Source organism: Balaenoptera physalus (genome assembly GCF_965194825.1).
Source record: "Balaenoptera physalus genome assembly, chromosome: 15".
Lineage (NCBI taxonomy): Eukaryota > Metazoa > Chordata > Mammalia > Artiodactyla > Balaenopteridae > Balaenoptera > Balaenoptera physalus.
Genome location: NC_138894.1, coordinates 32205568 through 32227129, shown reverse-complemented (window position 1 = coordinate 32227129; position 21562 = coordinate 32205568). Strand labels below are relative to the sequence as shown.

Below are 21562 nucleotides of genomic sequence, written 5' to 3'. Positions count from 1 at the left end.
GACCTACCTCTCTGGCCACAAAGATTTAAAACAGAACTGGACATTGAGTTTCTGAATGTGGCAATGAACAAAATTAAGGTGAAATCAAGAGCTGAGACTTGAGTAATTTCTAAAAAATAAGGGAATGGAAATTCAGAGAAAGCAAATTTCCACATAGAGAAGACCCGAGGATATGTATTTAGCAATAAAAATAAAAGTAAAAACACAGCTCATCTCCTGGTTTTCCAATGACTTAGTAGTATATATAGGGCATTGATAGGCTGGTGGGATAGTGTTCAACACCCAATCAATTCTGATAAAGCTCATACAGTTTTCTCCAGAGAACTGGGACAAGGTAGCTTTTTAGGACTGACATAATCATTTAACATATCTCACAAATGTGAAGGACATGAAGGTATGGGGTAAGCATGAAAGTTGCCAGTCTAGTTCCAATAAATGTATGATTTATGTAATAGATTTTATCTGATTCCATACTTTCTAAGCTTTTCTAAGGGATGTTGTATTACAACTTGTGTAGCCTTTCACATGGTGGAATGCATCGGTGGTTAGTGCAGACATTTTAGGTTAGAGCAGACATCTACTGCGCTAACCTAAAAATAAAAGTTAGCTTGGTCATTGGGTCCTTTAACTATTTGTTTCCCCTTTCTTCCCCGTTGGTTTTGTTTTACCAAAGTGGCCACCGCCCCGCTCTCTCCTCATTGGTGGGTTTTTCCGCAGGTGGCAGCTCTAGCCCCGCCCACCAGTCGCCGCCCCTTGCCCTAAGTTCTTGAGAATTAACCGATAGACCAGAGGGAGGGGGCGGGGTGGGCGCCGGATGTGACGTTTCCGGAAGCGCCGAGTGTCGTCCGCGGGGACAGGTGGGGAAGGGTCCCGGGAGTATGGTGGGGCCGGGCCGCTGAGCGTGGTCGGACTCTGGCGGGGAGCGGCCACCGTGAGTGTGGGGCCCTCAGCCTTCTCCCCGCGCCCCCTGCCCGGCCTGCCGCGCGCCAGGCCCCTGACGGCTCTGGTCCCCAGCCGGGCCCAGCGCGTCCCCTCCTACCGCACGCAAAAGACCCGAAAACCTTGGCTGATTTTGCCGGGTGTTGACAACTTGGGCTTGAGTGCCTTCGAGAAGGGGGCCTCACGCAGTTGTCAGGAGGTCCCTCTCCACTGTATACGCCCCCTTCGCTCATTCCTGCTACTTCCTTTCGCCTCCGCATTTTTCCCCCTCGGTTCTTTACGCCACCTTCCCCACTTATTTACGGATACTGCATCTCCTCCCTGGAGTGTTGCTGAGCCTTGGAGCTCTGGGCACCACTTCCTGGCCTCGGGAGGGGGTTCCATTCTCTACCAAAAGATCCTCTACCGAGAGGGACTGAAGAGCAACAAGCTTGCTATGCTTCAGTTAGCTTTGATGGGCTTTGCCCTGAGTTTACTAATTAGACAACTTTGGGAGTTTTTAGATTTGCTAGTAGCCTTCTGAGCCCCTAAAAAAGCTCGCACAGGAGACGGAATACCTCTACATCCCTGGTAGTCCCCACAACTTTTGTACTATTAGGGTGTTTGAGAAGAAGGTTGGTCGAGGAAGTGTGACCTAGAGATAGAATTGGCCCGGAGAAGACCATCTCTGAGGGAGGGGTTGGAATGGAAAACAAAAACAGTGGATAGACAAATGAAACTGAAATGTCAGGATTTCTGGGCAGATAAGAATCCTGACTGAAGCAAAAGATCTCTGTTGGGAATGAGTAAGGTTTAAGATTGAAAGGACAAAATGAGGCCAGTTGACACAGGGCCTTGAATTCCAAAATCTACTGTAGCTTGTATATTTTACAGCATGCTGGTTAGGATGTGCTGTAATTCAGTATGTATCCAATTACCAGAATCTTTTTGGAAATGATCATAGAGTGACATCTGATTGGAAGTTGGAGTCTGATTCTAACGGCAACAATATCAAGAAAGATTATAGAATGACTGCAGTCTGACACCCAAGGAGGGAAAACTTCCAGGGTTTTTTGTTGGTTTGTCTTTTGCATTTCAAGTTACCTTTGTGTCCTTTTGTTATTCAAAGAGTACTTAGTCTTTGAAGATAGATTTGAATAAATTGTTTTCTAGATCTAAGTTCCTTGCCCTGAAATGGTGAATGATGTTGTAGATTGACTGGAATAGTGGTTTCATGAGCAGAGTTAGGATTATGAGCATTCATTCCCACACCATTTCCTCTAACTAACCGTATGCTCAAGTCAGTTACCCTCAGGTTAAATGATCAGCTTGAAGTCAGTTATCATCATGAAAGTTGATTGAGTATACTCTGCCAGGTACTGGGGTGGATGGAAGTGGGTAGCTGGGAGGACAGATAATGGAAAAAATATAAGATACTGTCCCTGTTTTTATGATGCCAAGGGCAGGACTACCTAATGACATGGAATGATTAGCATGAAGAGAGAATTGAACCCCTCGTGGCTCATTATAGTTATACTCTTTGTACCACGTAATTATGGTGCAGGGTTTATGGGTTTTTGAGTCTGCCAATCCGTTCGTCCTTGTGATATAGGCTTCCTTGAGGGTCTCAGGCTTCTTGTGGGAAAGAGACCTTATTTGATATGAGCTACAGCATGTGGTATTTTTCTCTTAATTTCTTTGTAAGGTAGAGGTTTGTGGGAAAAACACAGTGTACTAGGCTGTGCTCGGCTGATGGGGGCCTTGGTGTTGATGCCATCTTTTTTTTTTTTCTGTTTCAGAACTTCTTGGTCCTGATGTCTGACCATGGAGATGTGAGCCTCCCACCCGAAGACCGGGTGAGGGCTCTCTCCCAGATGGGTAGCGCAGTGGAGATAAACGAAGACATTCCACCCCGTCGGTACTTCCGCTCTGGAGTGGAGATTATCCGAATGGCATCTATTTACTCTGAGGAAGGCAACATTGAACATGCGTTCATCCTCTATAACAAGTATATCACGTAAGACGCCTCCAGTTTCCTTTTTCTTTTCCGGTGACTGATGCCTCACTCATTCTGTCCTTGTGCTCGTTTATTTCAGCTCAGAATTGCTAAAACTAGAGAACTTTACAGCATCATTATCATTAATCATTTTTGCTAGCAGCTCCTACATATTGGCTGTCCTTGACATTCAAAGACATGAATACTGAAAGTGTTGTTTTCATGACTCAGTAATTTCATGAGTAAGAGACCTAGCTCTTTGGCTTGTGCCCACATGGCCCAGCTGTTAGGCAAGAGAGTTGGTGTTTAAACTATACATGTTTTGTATTGATGAATGTTTTTCGCTGTCCTCTCTCTATTAAGAGAGCCAATCAGAGAATTATTGTTGAGGTTTAACAGAGCCAAAATTCCTCACCTCTACTTATTTTGTAGCAAATTGAATGACTCAGGAAAAAGTTTTTTTCTTAACCTTAATCATAAGCATAAAAATCATCAAATAAGTATTGATCACCTACAGTTTGTATAGCTCATCATAAGACCTTTCCCTTGAGTTGCTTAGCCTCTTGCAGCATAAATTGAAGATTTCAGTTCAGTTAACAGGAACAATTGCTAAAGCCCCAGTGATATTGGAAAAGATGTCTAATTTAGGAAGGGAATAATGTTAAAGGGTCTCATTTATAATTTCTAGTTTTGTTCTTTCATGATACCAGGATCTTAAAACAATAATAATTACAGTGTATTTGTATGGCTCTTAAATAGTTTATAGAATATTTCACCTGCATTATTTCACTTGATCTTCACAGTTCTGCGCACATTGAGTAAGGCGCATCATCCTCCCATTCTGCATATGAGGAGACACCCTCCGGGTTTAGCGGTAGACTTTGTTCCACAGTTTGGAGTGACAAAACCTGGATTTTCTTAACTCTTAATTCAGGATTCATTCTACAACATAAGTCCTGTTCTTTTTGTTTTCTTTTTGGTAATGTTTCATGAATTGAAGGTAGTCTTTTGAGATCGTAGTCTTGAGCCACACTAATTTTTGGTTATTTTTTATTGTTTTTGAATAGGTAACATGTACGTGTAGTACAGAATTCAGAAGGGACAAAAGGGTGTATATTTAAAAACTAAATCTCCCTACCACTCTTCTTTTCCCCCAAACCTTTAGCTCCCCTCCCCAGAGACAATCACTCTTATTAGTTTCTTATATGTTCTTCCAGAGATGATGTATGCCTATCAATTATATGATACTAAGTTTTTGATCACATGCTACTCTAAAGCAGAGTCTGTCAGCTTTGGTGTTAATGACATTTGGGGTTGAATAATTCTTTGTTGTGGGGAGTGTTCTGTGCATTGTAGCATATTTAGCAGCATCTTTGGTCTCTCTGCTCACTAGATGCCAGTAGAACCCTTTACCCCCAAGTTGTGACAACCCAAAATGTCTCCAGACATCAACTAATGCTTTTTAAGAGGCAAAACTGACCCAGTTGAGAACCAGTACTCTAAAGAAGAGTAGGTGTAAGAGTGGATTGCCTAGAATTCATATTGTAATTTTAGAATGGAGAAAAGGGACTGCTATTGTTTTTTTTTTAAGTTTAGAAATAGTGTCTGTTTCCTCAGAGATCTTGCGTCCATCCATACCATAATGTCCTGTTATGTGGCCTCAATGTTGATAAAGTTTCGTAGAATTATAATTATATTTCTGCCTCTCTTTGCTTTTATGATTTTTCATTCCTAGGCACAATGGGCACAAAATTTATTTTCCTGAGAAGTTTCTTTGGCTATTGTCCCTCTCTTCATATACTCTGCTGCTGGTAGAATTAGTATTCTTGTATATTTCCAGTAATCTTGTAGGTAGTTCTCTCAGAATGAGGGGCACAATTCTTTTTTTTTTTTTTTTTAAAGAATGATAATAATATATTTTTTTAATTAAAAAAAAAGAGTACGTGACTATATAGAGACTATTGTGATGAACTCTCCTACACAACAGCCAGCTTCAACTATTTTCCACTTCTGGCCAATCATTTTTTTCATCCATGCCCTTACCCACTAGTCCCTCCCTCAGATTATTTTAAGGCAAATCCCAGCCATCCTGCTATTTCATCTGTAAATATTTAGTATGTAGCTCTAAATATCAATATAAGAACTCTTTTTTTATTAAACACAAACAGAGTACAATTACAATACCTAAAGAATTAACAGTACATCTTAATATCAAAAATCCAGTGAGTATTCAAATTACCCCTGTGGTCTATCCAGCTTGGTTGTTCAAATCAGGCCTCAGTTAAAATTCATATGTTGCAATTAATTGAGGAGGCTCTTAAATTGTTTTTAATCTATAGGCAGAGCCAGCTTCAAGTTGTGCAACCTATGCAGTCACACAGGGTCCCTTGCTCAGGGGTATCCCATGCTTGGAGTTTAATGCTCTGCAGTCACTGTCTTGAAAGTCTTAATAATCGTATCCTTGCATTTGTGTTTTTTTTTTTTTTAATTTTTTTTTCACACACACACACTGTATTTTATTTTTACAAGAGATAAATAGACTGACACCAAGCATTGTACATGGATGACCACAACAAAAGCAACAATGATTGCAATTACCAAACATGAAACACACTCATACTATGTCATAATATTGACATTCAGTCCAGCAATCCTCCACTGTAACAGCTCCTTTACTTTGCAGTGAAAATTGATTTGTATATTCTTTGCCTCTGAGTCCTTGTGGGATTTTTTTTTTTTTTAATTCAGACAGAAAGTCACAAAAATTATACTCATCCTCATCAGTTCACTCAGTCCCATGCAATTGATTTTTTTTTTCATCTTGATCTTTTGTTAGCACTTTTATGAGTTCATCAGTTTTTCATTAGAGTTCTGAAAATGCTTATTCATTCAGTTCAGCATTACAGTCAGTTACCAGAAACCTGTACTTGTCAGAGTCTTTTCCATGAATTTCTTGAAGATGAAACCCTTTTATAGGAACATATTTGCAAAAGCATCAGAGTACACCCAGAACTGTCTGTAAATGACAAAAGACTTAAAAATGACCACTGTTAAAGATTTGATGAAAGTTCATAATAATGCAGTTGACAAGAAAATTAGTTATTTCTGAGATATACATTTTAAAGTAATAACTAAGATTATTACTTATAACATTATACCAGAACATATAAGATTTTTAGAAATTTCATGTAATGTCTGAAACATTTATATTAACATATTTCCATACATATTTCCATACAAATACAAATATAAGATTTTTAGAAATTTCATGTAATGTCTGAAACATTTATATTAACATATTTCCATACATATTTGCACACAAATTCAAATATAAGATGTTTAGAAATTTCATGTAATGTCTGAAACATTTATATTAACATATTTCCATACAAATAACCCAATGAAAGTTTAGTATTAGTTGTTTTGTTTGTTTGTTTGTTTATACTGCAGGTTCTTATTAGGCATCAATTTTATACACATCAGTGTATACATGTCAATCCCAATCGCCCAATTCAGCACACCACCATCCCCACCCCACCGCAGTTTTCCCCCCTTGGTGTCCATATGTCCATTCTCTACATCTGTGTCTCAACTTCTGCCCTTCAAACCGGCTCATCTGTACCATTTTTCTAGGTTCCACATACATGCATTAATATACGATATTTGTTTTTCTCTTTCTGACTTACTTCACTCTGTATGACAGTCTCTAGATCCATCCACTTCTCAACAAATGACTCAATTTCGTTCCTTTTTATGGCTGAGTAATATTCCATTGTATATATGTACCACATCTTCTTTATCCATTCGTCTGTTGATGGGCATTTAGGTTGCTTCCATGACCTGGCTATTGTAAATAGTGCTGCAATGAACATTGGGGTGCATGTGTCTTTTTGAATTACGGTCTTCTCTGGGTATATGCCCAGTAGTGGGATTGCTGGGTCGTATGGTAATTCTATTTTTAGTTTTTTAAGGAACCTCCATATTGTTCTCCATAGTGGCTGTATCAATTTACATTCCCACCAACACTGCAAGAGGGTTCCCTTTTCTCCACACCCTCTCCAGCATTTGTTGTTTGTAGATTTTCTGATGATGCCCATTCTAACAGGAGTGAGGTGATACCTCATTGTAGTTTTGATTTGCATTTCTCTAATAATTAGTGATGTTGAGCATCTTTTCATGTGCTTCGTGGCCGTCTGTATGTCTTCTTTGGAGAAATGTCTATTCAGGTCTTCTGCCCATTTTTGGATTGGGGTGTTTGTTTCTTTAATATTGAGCTGAATGAGCTGTTTATATATTTTGGAGATTAATCCTTTGTCCGTTGATTCGTTTGCAAATATTTTCTCCCATTCTGAGGGTTGTCTTTTCCTCTTGTTTATGGTTTCCTTTGCTGTGCAAAAGCTTTGAAGTTTCATTAGGTCCCATTTGTTTATTTTGGTTTTTATTTCCATTACTCTAGGAGGTGGATCAAAAAAGATCTTGCTGTGATTTATGTCAAAGAGTGTTCTTCCTATGTTTTCCTCTAAGAGTTTTATAGTGTCCAGTCTTATATTTAGGTCTCTAATCCATTTTGAGTTTATTTTTGTGTATGGTGGTAGGGAGTATTCTAATTTCATTCTTTTACATGTAGCTGTCCAGTTTTCCCAGCACCGCTTATTGAAGAGACTGTCTTTTCTCCATTGTATATCTTTGCCTCCTTTGTCATAGATTAGTTGACCATAGGTGCGTGGGTTAATCTCTGGGCTTTCTATCTTGTTCCATTGATCTATGTTTCTGTTTTTGTGCCTGTACCATATTGTCTTGATTACTGTAGCTTTGTAGTGTAGTCTGAAGTCAGGGAGTCTGATTCCTCCAGCTCCATTTTTTTGCCTCAAAACTGCTTTGGCTATTCGGGGTCTTTTGTGTCTCCATACAAATTTTAAGATGATTTGTTCTACCTCCGTAAAAAATGCCATTGGTAATTTGATAGGGATTGCATTGAATCTGTAGATTGCTTTGGGTAGTAGAGTCATTTTCACAGTGTTGATTCTTCCAATCCAAGAACATGGCATATCTCTCCATCTGTTGGTATCATCTTTAATTTCTTTCATCAGTGTCTTATAGTTTTCTGCATACAGGTCTTTTGTCTCCCTAGGTAGGTTTATTCCTAGGTATTTTATTCTTTTTGTTGCAATGGTAAATGGGAGTGTTTCCATAATTTCTCTTTCAGATTTTTCATCATTAGTGTATAGGAATGCAAGAGATTTCTGTGCATTAATTTTGTATCCTGCAACTTTACCATATTCATTAATTAGCTCTAGCAGTTTTCTGGTGGCAGTTTTAGGATTCTCTATGTATAGTATCATGTCATCCGCAAACAGTGACAGTTTTACTTCTTCTTTTCCAATTTGTATTCCTTTTATTTCGTTTTCTTCTCTGATTGCCGTGGCTAGGACTTCCAGAACTATGTTGACTAATAGTGATGAGAGTGGACATCCTTGTCTCGTTCCTGATCTTAGAGGAAATGCTTTCAGTTTTTCACCATTGAGAATGATGTTTGCTGTGGGTTTGTCATATATGGCCTTTATTATGTTGAGGTAGGTTCCCTCTACGCCCACGTTCTGGAGAGTTTTTATCATAAATGGGTGTTGAATTTTGTCAAAAGCTTTTTCTGCATCTATTGAGATGATCATATGGTTTTTATTCTTCAATTTGTTAATATGGTGTATCACATTGATTGATTTGCGTATATTGAAGAATCCTTGCATCCCTGGGATAAATCCCACTTGATCGTGGTGTATGATCCTTTTAATGTGTTGTTGGATTCTGTTTGCTAGTATTTTGTTGAGGATTTTTGCATCTGTATTCATCAGTGATATTGGTCTGTAATTTTCTTTTTTTGTAGTGTCTTTGTCTGGTTTTGGTATCAGGGTGATGGTGGCCTCATAGAATGAGGTTGGGAGTGTTCCTTCCTCTGCAATATTTTGGAAGAGTTTGAGAAGGATAGGTGTTAGCTCTTCTCTAAATGTTTGATAGAATTCACCTGTGAAGCCATCTGGTCCTGGACTTTTGTTTGTTGGAAGATTTTTAATCACAGTTTCAATTTCATTACTTGTGATTGGTCTGTTCATATTTTCTGTTTCTTCCTGGTTCAGTCTTGGAAGGTTATACCTTTCTAAAAATTTTTCCATTTCTTCCAGGTTTTCCATTTTATTGGCATAAAGTTGCTTGTAGTAGTCTCTTAGGATGCTTTGTATTTCTGCGGTGTCTGTTGTAACTTCTCCTTTTTCATTTCTGATTTTATTGATTTGAGTCCTCTCCCTCTTCTTCTTGATGAGTCTGGCTAATGGCTTATCAATTTTGTTTATCTTCTCAAAGAACCAACTTTTAGTTTTATTGATCTTTGCTATTGTTTTCTTTGTTTCTATTTCATTTATTTCTGCTCTGATCTTTATGATTTCTTTCCTTCTGCTAACTTTGGGTTTTGTTTGTTCTTCTTTCTCTAGTTTCTTTAGGTGTAAGGTTAGATTGTTTACTTGAGATTTTTCTTGTTTCTTTAGGTAGGCTTGTATAGCTATAAACTTCCCTCTTAGAACTGCTTTCGCTGCATCCCATAGGTTTTGGGTCGTCGTGTTTTCATTGTCATTTGTCTCTAGGTATTTTTTGATTTCCTCTTTGATTTCTTCAGTGATCTCTTGGTTATTTACTAACGTATTGTTTAGCCTCCATGCGTTTGTCTTTTTTACGTTTTTTTCCCTGTAATTCATTTCTAATCTCATAGCGTTGTGGTCAGAAAAGATGCTTGATATGATTTCAATTTTCTTAAATTTACTGAGGCTTGATTTGTGACCCAAGATGTGATCTATCCTGGAGAATGTTCCGTGCGCACTTGAGAAGAACGTGTCATCTGCTGTTTTTGGATGGAATGTCCTATATATATATCAATTAAATCTATCTGGTCTATTGTGTCATTTAAAGCTTCTGTTTCCTTATTTATTTTCATTTTGGATGATCTGTCCATTGGTGTAAGTGAGGTGTTAAAGTCCCCCACTATGATTGTGTTACTGTCAATTTCCTCTTTTATAGCTGTTAGCAGTTGCCTTATGTATTGAGGTGCTCCTATGTTGGGTGCATATATATTTATAATTGTTATATCTTCTTCTTGGATTGATCCCTTGATCATTATGTAGTGTCCTTCCTTGTCTCTTGTAACATTCTTTATTTTAAAGTCTATTTTATCTGATATGAGTATAGATACTCCAGCTTTCTTTTGATTTCCATTTGCATGGAATATCTTTTTCCATCCCCTCACTTTCAGTCTGTATGTGTCCCTAGGTCTAAAGTGGGTCTCTTGTAGACAGCATATATATGGGTCTTGTTTTTGTATCCATTCAGCCAGTCTATGTCTTTTGGTTGGGGCATTTAATCCATTCACGTTTAAGGTAATTATCGATATGTATGTTCCTATGACCATTTTCTTAATTGTTTTGGGTTTGTTTTTGTAGGTCCTTTTCTTCTCTGTGTTTCCCACTTAGAGAAGTTCCTTTAGCATTTGTTGTAGAGCTGGTTTGGTGGTGCTGAATTCTCTTAGCTTTTGCTTGTCTGTAAAGCTTTTGATTTCTCCATCAAATCTAAATGAGATCCTTGCCGGGTAGAGTAATCTTGGTTGTAGGTTCTTCCCTTTCATCACTTTAAGTATATCATGCCACTCCCTTCTGGCTTGCAGAGTTTCTGCTGAGAAACCAGCTGTTAACCTTATGGGAGTTCCCTTGTATGTTATTTGTCGTTTTTCCCTTGCTGCTTTCAATAATTTTTCTTTGTCTTTAATTTTTGCCACTTTGATTACTATGTGTCTCGGCGTGTTTCTCCTTGGGTTTATCCTGTATGGGACTCTCTGTGCTTCCTGGACTTGGGTGGCTATTTCCTTTCCCATGTTAGGGAAGTTTTCGACTATAATCTCTTCAAATATTTTCTCTGGTCCTTTCTCTCTCTCTTCACCTTCTGGGACCCTTATAATGCGAATGTTGTTGCATTTAATGTTGTCCCAGAGGTCTCTTAGGCTGTCTTCATTTCTTTTCATTCTTTTTTCTTTAGTCTGTTCCGCAGCAGTGAATTCCACCATTCTGTCTTCCAGGTCACTTATCCGTTCTTCTGCCTCAGTTATTCTGCTATTGATTCCTTCTAGTGTAGTTTTCATTTCAGTTATTGTATTGGTCATCTCTGTTTGTTTGTTCTTTAATTCTTCTAGGTCTTTGTTAATCATTTCTTGCATCTTCTCAATCTTTGCCTCCATTCTTATTCCGAGGTCCTGGATCATGTTCACTATCATTATTCTGAATTCTTTTTCTGGAAGGTTGTCTATCTCCACTTCATTTAGTTGTTTTTCTGGGGTTTTTTCTTGTTCCTTCATCTGGTACATAGCCCTCTGCCTTTTCATCTTGTCTATCTTTCTGTAACTGTGGTTTTTGGTCCACAGGCTGCAGGATTGTAGTTTTTCTTGCTTCTGCTGTCTGCCCTCTGGTGGTTGAGGGTATCTAAGAGGCTTGATGGGAGGCTCTGGTGGTGGGTAGAGCTGACTGTTGCTGTGGCGGTCAGAGCTCAGTAAAACTTCAATGCACTTGACTGTTGATGGGTGGGGCTGGGTTCCCTCCCTGTTGGTTGTTTTGCCTGAGGCAACCCAACACTGGAGCCTACCTGGGCTCTTTGGTGGAGTTAATGGCAGACTCTGGGAGGGCTTACGCCAAGGAGCACTTCCCAGAACCTCCGCTGCCAGTGTCCTTGTCCCCACAGTGAAACAGAGCCACCCCCCGCCTCTGCAGGAGACCCCCCAACACCAGCAGGTAGGTCTGGTTCAGTCTCCCCCAGGGTCACTGCTCCTTCCCCTGGGTCCCGATGCGCACACTACTTTGTGTGTGCCCTCCAAGAGTGGGGTCTCAGTTTCCCCCAGTCCTGTCGAAGTCCTGCAATCAATTCCCACTAGGCTTCAAAGTCTGATTCTCTAGGAATTCCTCCTCCCGTTGCCGGACCCCCAGGTTGGGAAGCCTGACGTGGGGCTCAGAACCTTCACTCCAGTGGGTGGACTTCTGTGGTATAAGTGTTCGACAGTCTGTGAGTCACCCACCCAGCAGTTATGGGATTAGATTTTACTCTGATTGCGCCCCTCCTACCGTCTCACTGTGGCTTCTCCTCTGTCCTTGGACGTGGGGTATCCTCCTTGGTGAAGTCCAGGGTCTTCCTGTCAATGATTGTCCAGCAGCCAGTTGTGATTCTGGTGCTCTCGCAAGAGGGAGTGAGAGCACGTCCTTCTACTCCACCATCTTGGTTAATCCCCGAGGGGCACAATTCTTTTGGGAAATCACAGTTGAGAAAGTTCAGTAGAATCATGGAATCACTCTACCAGGTATTTTCTGAAGGGCCCTCTGGGTCTTCTTGTCCCACGTAGAAAGTGCTTTGAGGGTGAGGACCATATTCATTCAACAAATATATATTGCATATACCACTGTCTACTTGACAGTGCAGTAGGTCCTGAATACGTAGTAAGTAAAATGGCCCCTGTCCTTATTCTACTTATGGAAGAAGACAGTATACAGGTAAGCAAATAAATATACAGTTCACAAAATAGGGAAAATGCTGTGGAAGCAACAGAGAGTGCTGGGACAGGGAATAACCAAGGGTATCTAATTAAATAGAGTAACATCTATCTGAGAACGTAAGATTTAAACTTGAGACTTGAAGGATGCCATAGAGTTGGTCATTCCAAAAGCATAAAGCAGAGCATTTAAAACAGATACAGCTGTGTATTCAGAAGCTCTCAGGTAAGAAAGACCTTAGTGTGTTCTGAGGATTGAAAGATCATTGTGTTTGGAGTGTAGCAAGTGAAGAGGGAGAATGACTGCAGATGAAGTTGGAGAGGCAGGCGGGGCCAAATCACGCAGGATCTTATAGGCCACAGTGAGGAGTTTACATTTTATCTTGAGAGCAATAGAAAGCCATTGAAAAGTTTTAAGTGAGGTTGTGACCTAATCTTACTTATATTTTAAAAATATAAATTTTGGCTGCTATGTGGTAACTGGTGGAGGGAGTGTCAAGAGAGAGGCTGGTAGGTTGAAGGAACATGGTGGACTGGAAAGGAGCAGATGGATGTGGTGTTCTGGAGATAGAGTCCATGGAACTTACTGATAATTTGGTAAAGAAGATGGTATCAAGACTGACCTCAGTTTCTGCCTTGAGTAACTTAGGATTTGCTGGTCCATTTATTGAGATGGGGAGAGTGGTATTGAAAAGGGGTTGGGTAGTGGGACGACTCAAGAGTTCAGGCCTGGTTTTTTGACGTGTTAAGGTGTAAAGTTTAAGTTATCTGTGAGATATCCAAGTAGAGATGTCCAGTAGTAGGTTGGATGTAGCAGTCTGAACTCAGAGGAGAGGTCTGGGTTGCAGATTCAAGCCCAGGAGTACTCAACATATAGTTGGTTCTGAAGCCATGAAAACTGCTGAGACCTTGTAGTGCAGTGGTTATTAATCTGGGGTCCAGGAACCCACAGGGATTCATTGATAAAATTCAGGGTCCATGAACTTGGTTGGGAAAAACTTTTCTTGTTTTTACTAATCTCTAACTAAAATTTAGCACTTCCTTTAATTTTGAATATAGGCGTCAAACCACAGTATTATTAATATTTGTAGTTTTGTCACCAGTAGAAATCAAGATATTTTCGTATTAAATTATGATTGTTGCTGATATCTCAAAATAACATTTATACTTATCACTACTTCAGAATTACAGTACAGAGTTATTAAACCCACAGCTACATCCTGTTTTTTAATGTATTAACAATACATTAATGTGCTTACATTAAGTAAGCACATATCACAAATTTTTAATATTTTGAAAACTGCATTACAGTAGAATTGGGCTTTTTGTAATGTTTCATAATTTATATTATATCTTTAAAAAATTATTCTGAGAAGGGTTCATAGGATTTATGAGATGCCAGAAGGATCCATGGCGTATTAAAGTATCAAGAAACCTTTCCTTGAAGGAAGGTTCGAGAGGTAGGAGGAAATCTAGGAAATCCATCACTTTGTCATGGGAGCCAAAAGAGGTCAGTATTTACAGGACAGTGGCCAGCTGTGTCAGATGGGCAAGGATTTGGGTTTGATGTCATGACGTGATCAGTAATCTTGGTAAGCAATTTCACTGGAAGGATTAAAGATTGGAGTGGGTTGAAAGGTGAATGGACAGTAAGAGAGTAGAGACTGTGAGTATAGTCCAGAGATCGGAGAACTTTTTCTGTAAAAGGGCCAGATACTAAATTTTTTTTTATCATCTTTATTGGAGTATAATTGCTTTACAATGTTGTGTTAGTTTCTGCTGTATAACAAGGTGAATCAGCTATACATATACATATATCCCCATATCGCCTCCCTCTTGCGTCTCCCTCCCGCTCTCCTTATCCCACCCCTCTAGGTGGTCACAAAGCACCAAGCTGATCTCCAACTGCTTCCCACTAGCTATCTATTTTACATTTGGTAGTGTATATATGTCCATGCCACTCTCTCACTTCGTCCCAGCTTACCCTTCCCCCTCCCCGTGTCCTCAAGTCCATTCTTTACGTCTAGGTAGAGACTAACCCTTGGGACCGGAAAGTAGTGGTCTATTTAATGGACACATCGCTGCCAGACACAGATGTCTGGATTCATGATTTTATGTCAGAATATCTGGTAGAGCTTTCAAAAGTCAATTAATCACTGCTTCTGAGACCTTGACAACTGATTCAGATTTTTTAGCAATAACAAAATGTAGTAGGCTTTAAAAAAAAATCTTACCTCTGCTACATGGCTCTGACTGCTGTGGGGGATTGAAAAGAATATGCTTATGTTTGATGAAAGGTATTTAACAAGCTTTGTTTTAACAGAGTTGACTTTTCAAAGAGAATTGCACTTGAATTATTACTATAATATTAGAATAAAAATGTTTATCAATAAAAAAAAAGTTCAAACTTTTTTATTCATGTCCTGCCCCTAGTTCTTCAGGACCATTTTTTTTTTTAAGATTCCATATATATGTGTTAGCATACTGTATTTGTTTTTCTCTTTCTGACTTACTTCACTCTGTATGACAGACTCTAGGTCCATCCACCTCAGTACAAATAACTCAATTTCGTTTCTTTTTATGGCTGAGTAATATTCCATTGTATACATGTGCCACATCTTCTTTATCCATTCATCTGTCGGTGTACACTTAGGTTGCTTCCATGTCCTGGCTATTGTAAATAGAGCTGCAATGAACATTGTGGTACATGACTCTTTGAATTATGGTTTTCTCAGGGTATATGCCCTGTAGTGGGATTGCTGGGTCATATGGTAATTCTATTTTTAGTTTTTTAAGGAACCTCCATACTGTTCTCCATAGTGGCTGTATAAATTTACATTCCCACCAACAGTGCAAGAGGGTTCCCTTTTCTGCACACCTTCTCCAGCATTTATTGTTTGTAGGTTTTTTGATGATGGCCATTCTGACTGGTGTGAGGTGGTACCTCACTGTAGTTTTGATTTGCATTTCTCTAATGATTAGTGATGTTGAGCATCCTTTCATGTGTTTGTTGGCAATCTGTATATCTTCTTTGGAGAAATGTCTATTTAGGTCTTCTGCCCATTTTTGGATTGGGTTGTTTGTTTTTTTGATATTGAGCTGCATGAGCTGCTTGTATATTTTGGAGATTAATCCTTTGTCAGTTGTTTCATTTGCAAATATTTTCTCCCATTCTGAGGGTTGTCTTTTTGTCTTGTTTATGGTTTCCTTTGCTGTGCAAAAGCTTTTAAGCTTCATTAGGTCCCATTTGTTTATTTTTGTTTTTATTTCCATTTCTCTAGGAGCTGGGTCAAAAAGGATCTTGCTGTGATTTATGTCAAATAGTGTTCTGCCTATGTTTTCCTCTAAGAGTTTGATAGTGTCTGGCCTTACATTTATGTCTTTAATCCATTTTGAGTTTATTTTTGTGTATGGTGTTAGAGAGTGTTCTGATTTCATTCTTTTACCTGTAGCTGTCCAGTTTTCCCAGCACCACTTATTGAAGAGGCTGTCTTTTCTCCACTGTATATGCTTGCCTCCTTTATCAAAGATAAGGTGACCATATGTGCGTGGGTTTATCTCTGGGCTTTCTATCCTGTTCCATTGATCTATATTTCTGTTTTTGTGCCAGTACCATACTGTCTTGATTACTGTAGCTTTCTATTATAGTCTGAAGTCAAGGAGCCTGATTCCTCCAGCTCCGTTTTTCTTTCTCAAGATTGCTTTGGCTATTCGGGGTCTTTTGTGTTTCCATACAAATTGTGAAATTTTTGTTCTAGTTCTGTGAAAAATGCCATTGGTAGTTTGATAGGGATTGCACTGAATCTGTAGATTGCTTTGGGTAGTAGAGTCATTTTCACAGTGTTGATTCTTCCAATCCAAGAACATAGAATATCTCTCCATCTGTTTGTATCATCTTTAATTTCTTTCATCAGTGTCTTATAGTTTTCTGCATACAGGTCTTTTGTCTCCTTAGGTAGGTTTATTCCTAGGTATTTTATTCTTTTTGTTGCAATGGTAAATGGGAGTGTTTCCTTAATTTCTCTTTCAGATGTTTCATCACTAGTGTATAGGAATGCAAGAGATTTCTGTACATTAATTTTGTATCCTGCTACTTTACCAAATTCATTGATTAGCTCTAGTAGTTTTCTGGTAGCATCTTTAGGATTCTCTATGTATAGTATCATGTCTCCTGAAAACAATGACAGCTTTACTTCTACTTTTCCTATTTGGATTCCTTTTATTTCTTTTTCTTCTCTAATTGCTGTCACTAAAACTTCCAAAACTATGTTGAATAATAGTGGTGAGAGTGGGCAACCTTGTCTTGTTCCTGATCTTAGTGGAAATGGTTTCACTTTTTTCACAATTGAGAACGATGTTGGCTGTGGGTTTGTCACATATGGCCTTTATTATGTTGAGGTAAGTTCCCTCTATGCCTACTTTCTGGAGAGTTTTTATCATAAATGGGTGTTGAATTTTGTCAAAAGTTTTTTCTGCATCTATTGAGATGATCATACGGTTTTTATCCTTCAGTTTGTTAATATGGTGTATCACATTGATTGATTTGCATATATTGAAGAATCCTTGCATTCCTGGGGTAAACCCCACTTGATCATGGTGTATGATCCTTTTAATGTGCTGTTGGATTCTGTTTGCTAGTATTCTGTTGAGGGTTTTTGCATTTATGTTCATCAGTGATATTGGCCTGTAGTTTTCTTTCTTTGTGACATCTTTGTCTGGTTTTGGTATCAGGGTGATGGTGGCCTTGTAGAATGATTTGGGGAGTGGTCCTCCCTCTGCAATATTTTGGAAGAGTTTGAGAAGGATAGGTGTTAGCTCTTCTCTAAATGTTTGATAGAATTCTCCTGTGAAGCCATCTGGTCCTGGGCTTTTGTTTGTTGGAAGATTGTTAATCACAGTTTCAATTTCAGTGCTTGTGATTGGTCTGTTCATATTTTCTATTTCTTCCTGGTTCAGTCTCAGAAGGTTGTTCTTTTCTAAGAATTTGTCCATTTCTTCCAGGTTGTCCATTTTATTGGCATATATAGTTGCTTGTAATAATCTCTCATGATCCTTTGTATTTCTGCAGTGTCAGTTGTTACTTCTCCTTTTTCATTTCTAATTCTATTGATTTGAGTCTTCTCCCTTTTTTTCTTGATGAGTCTGGCTAATGGTTTATCAATTTTGTTTATCTTCTCCAAGAGCCAGCTTTTAGTTTTATTGATCTTTGCTGTTGTTTCCTTCATTTCTTTTTCATTTATTTCTGATCTGATCTTTATGATTTCTTTCCTTCTGCTAACTTTGGGGTTTTTTTGTTCTTCTTTCTCTAATTGCTCTAGGTGTAAGGTTAGGTTGTTCATTTGAGATTTTTCTTGTTTCTGAGGTAAGATTGTATTGCTATAAACTTCCCTCTTAGAACTGCTTTTGCTGCATACCATAGGTTTTGGGTCATCGTGTTATCATTGTCATTTGTTTCTAGGTATTTTTTGATTTCCTCTTTGATTTCTTCAGTGATCTCTTGGTTTTTAGTAGTGTATTGTTTAGCCTCCATATGTTTGTATTTTTTACAGTGTTTTTCCTGTAATTGATATCTGGTCTCATAGCATTGTTGTCAGAAAAGATACTTGATACGATTTCAATTTTCTTAAATTTACCAAGGCTTGATTTGTGACCCAATATATGATGTATCCTGGAGAATGTTCCATTAGCACTTGAGAAGAAAGTGTATTCTATTGTTTTTGGATGGAATATCCTATAAATATCAATTAAGTCCATCTTGTTTGATATATCATTTAAAGCTTGTGTTTCCTTATTTATTTTCATTTTGGATGATCTGTCCATTGGTGAAAGTGTGGTGTTAAAGTCCCCTACTATTATTGTGTTACTGTCGATTTTCCCCTTTTATGGCCTTTGCCTTATGTACTGAGGTGCTCCTATGTTGGGTTCATAAATATTTACAATTGTTATATCTTCTTCTTGGATTGATCCCTTGATCATTATGTAGTGTCCTTCTTTGTTTCTTGTAGTAGTCTTTATTTTAAAGTCTATTTTGTCTGATATGAGAATTGCTGCTCCAGCTTTCTTTTGATTTCCATTTGCATGGAATATCTTTTTCCTCACTTTCAGTCTGTATGTGTCCCTAGGTCTGAAGTGGGTCTCTTGTAGACAGCATATATACGGGTCTTGTTTTTGTATCCATTCAACCAGTCTATGTCTTTTGGTTGGAGATTTTTTTTTTTACTCATTCAACAAATATTTTTTGACCATATATGTGACAGGACACTTGGGATATCACAGTGAACAAAACAAAGTCTTAACTCTCATGGAGTTTTTATTCTAGTGTTGAAGACAGATAATAAAAATATATTTTTCAAGTGGTGATAAGTGCTGTGAAGCAAAGAAGGGAGCAGAGTGACTGAGAGGTTCTGTTCAATATAGGGCAGTCAGAGAAGGTGACAATTGCTCTGTTAATATTAACAGTATTAATCAATATTGTGCAATAAAATTATCAACTATTAAGCACTCTTTTTGGTGCCTACAAGAATAAAAATAGCAATATTTGAGTACTTCTAGTGCCAGACATTATTTAACTTACCCTTACAACAAATCTGAGGTAGGTATTATTATTATTTCTAATTTACAGTAGGCAAAAGTGAGCCTTAGAGAGGCTGTTTCAGTTATCTATTGCTGTGTAACAAAGCATCTCAAAGTTACCGACCTAAAACAACAACTTATTTGCTCATAATTCTGAAATTTGGACAGGGCTTGATGGGGCCAGCACATTGGCTCACATGGATGGCTTGACTGGAGCTGAAGGATGCACTTCCAAGGTGGCCTCATAAATATGGTTGGCAAGTTGGTGCTGTAAACTGGAAGCTTAGCTGGGACCACTGGCAAGGGGCTTCACTTATCTTCCATGTGGCCTCTCCAAATAGCAAGGTTGGGCCTCTCACAGCATGGTGGTCTCAGTGTACTTAGACTTCTTAAATGGCCACTAACTTCTTAAATGACCAACCTAGGGCACAAATGTGGGAGCTGCCAGGCCTTCTTAATACCTGGGCTCAGAAGTCTCAGAATGTTTTTCTTGCCATATTCCATTAGTTAAAGGTCACAGAGCCAGCCTAGATTCAAGAGGAGGGACTACTCACGGTCATGAATGCCAGGAGGCATGGTTCACTGGGGGCTACCAATGTAATTGAATACTACAGTTTGCCCTTTGGTCTCTAATGATTTATGTTCCTCCTTCATGTACAATTATACTCACATATCCTAATACTTCCAAAAGTCTTGTTCCACTTTTACATTGGCTCAAAATCTAGGATCTACCTGGAATCTTAGCTCATGGTACTAAGCACCTCCCTGTATGCTTAGGCCAGAACCACTCATTCTCCTTAATTCCTCTCACTTTCTCCTTCCATTTCAACCAAGCAACCTATATCATTGACTTTACTTCCTAAATGTCTCCCTAATCCCTAATCCTAACCCTAATCAGTTCACTTCCTTCCTTTTCCACCTCCTCAATTCTAAGCTACCATAATTGCTACCTGGGCTACGGTGAAACTACCAGTTGTCTCCGTCATTCTCTCTTGCTCTTCCTTAATTCAGTGATTCTCAATGAGGGTTGATTTTGCCCCTTGGGGACATTTGGCAATGTCTGGAGACTTTGGTTGTCTCAACTCCATGTGTGGATACATCTAGCATGGAGATGCCAAGGATGCTGCTAAACATCCTATAATGGATGCATCCTATAATTAGCAGCATCCTATAGGACAGCCCCCCACAACAAAGAATTACCCATCGCAAAGTGTCAATAGTGCTGAGGTTGAGAAACCCTGCAATCTTTTCTTCACCAAGTAGCCAGAGGTCTTTTTCAAATGCAATCATGTCAACAGTCAGCTGAAAAATCTTTGCAGATCTTCCTACTGATTTTAGGTTAAGAATGTGAACCTCTTTTTTTCTGGTGCATAGCGTTCTCTGTAGGGTAGCCCCTACCAGGCTCTTTAGCCTCAGCTTGTGCACTCAGCTCTTTGCTTTCTGTGCTCTAGCCACTTGGGCCTTCCTTCAGTTCTATACATATTGCATCTCACTATGGGACCTTACCCACGCTCTGTCAGAATGCTCTCCCTCCTAACAACCCCCCATCCTGACCCTAATTCTAACTGTAACAGAAGAACGAGTGCAGGTGTTGGTGGGAGCTGGCATCTGGGAGAGATCCAGAGGCTCCATATTGATGATTCTGGAGTGCTGAGTGAGGCCACTAAATATACCTCTCTGCTCTCCACTCATTATACAGAATCTTTTTAAAAAGGCATGATGGGACCCAGTGGGGAGGGTTGCAGCTGAATGGAGCAGTGAGGTGGGAGCCTGGCATTGCTGCCCTGAGAGGTGCACTGAGCAGTGCAGGCCCTGGTGGCTCCCAGGCTTCTGGTGCTCCCTACACGGGAATACAGTGATCCTGTCAGAAGCAGAGACTCCCAGGATCTTTGTTAACATTACCTGGCCTTTGGTTGGAGAATTTAGTCCATTTACATTTAAGGTAGTTATCGATATGTATGTTCCTATTACCATTTTCTTAATTGTTTTGGGTTTGTTATTGTAGGTCTTTTCCTTCTCTTGTGTTTCCTGCCTAGAGAAGTTCCTTTAGCGTTTGTTGTAAAGCTGGTTTGGTGGTGCTGAATTCTCTTGACTTATGCTTGTCTGTAAAGGTTTTAATTTCTCCTTCAAATCTGAATGAGATTCTTGCTGGGTAGAGTAATCTTGGTTGTAGGTTTTTCCCTTTCATCATTTTAAATATGTCCTGCCGCTCCCTTCTGGTTTGCAGAGATTCTGCTGAAAGATCAGCTGTTAACGTTATGGGGATTTCCTTGTATGTTATTTGTTGCTTTTCCCTTGCTGCTTTTAATATTTTTTCTTTGTATTTAATTTTTGATAGTTTGATTAATATGTGTCTTGGCATGTTTCTCCTTGGATTTATCCTGAATGGGACTCTCTGTGCTTCCTGGACTTGATTGACTATTTCCTTTCCCATATTAGGGAAGTTTTCAAGTATAATCTCTTCAAATATTTTCTCAGTCCCTTTCTTTTTCTCTTCTTCTTCTGGGACC

The 21562-nt window shown here is 39.0% G+C and overlaps 1 protein-coding gene across 4 annotated transcripts in view; it reads left to right on the top strand.

Annotated features, from left to right (window-relative positions):
* Positions 1 to 755: 755 nt before the first annotated feature.
* The window catches only part of STAMBP (STAM binding protein), a 41755-nt gene continuing 20948 nt past the window's right edge, over positions 756 to 21562 (top strand). Inside the window, exons 1-2 of one of the 4 annotated variants that reach the window (XM_082427157.1) lie at positions 756 to 857; positions 2718 to 2935. In XM_082427157.1, coding sequence (XP_082283283.1) covers positions 2733 to 2935 — 203 coding nt within the window. In that variant the 5' untranslated portion in view covers positions 756 to 857; positions 2718 to 2732. Of the gene's footprint in view, positions 932 to 1276; positions 1510 to 2717; positions 2936 to 21562 lie in introns of those variants that run through there. The other 3 variants (XM_082427159.1, XM_082427156.1, XM_082427158.1) reach the window with 3 other exon arrangements.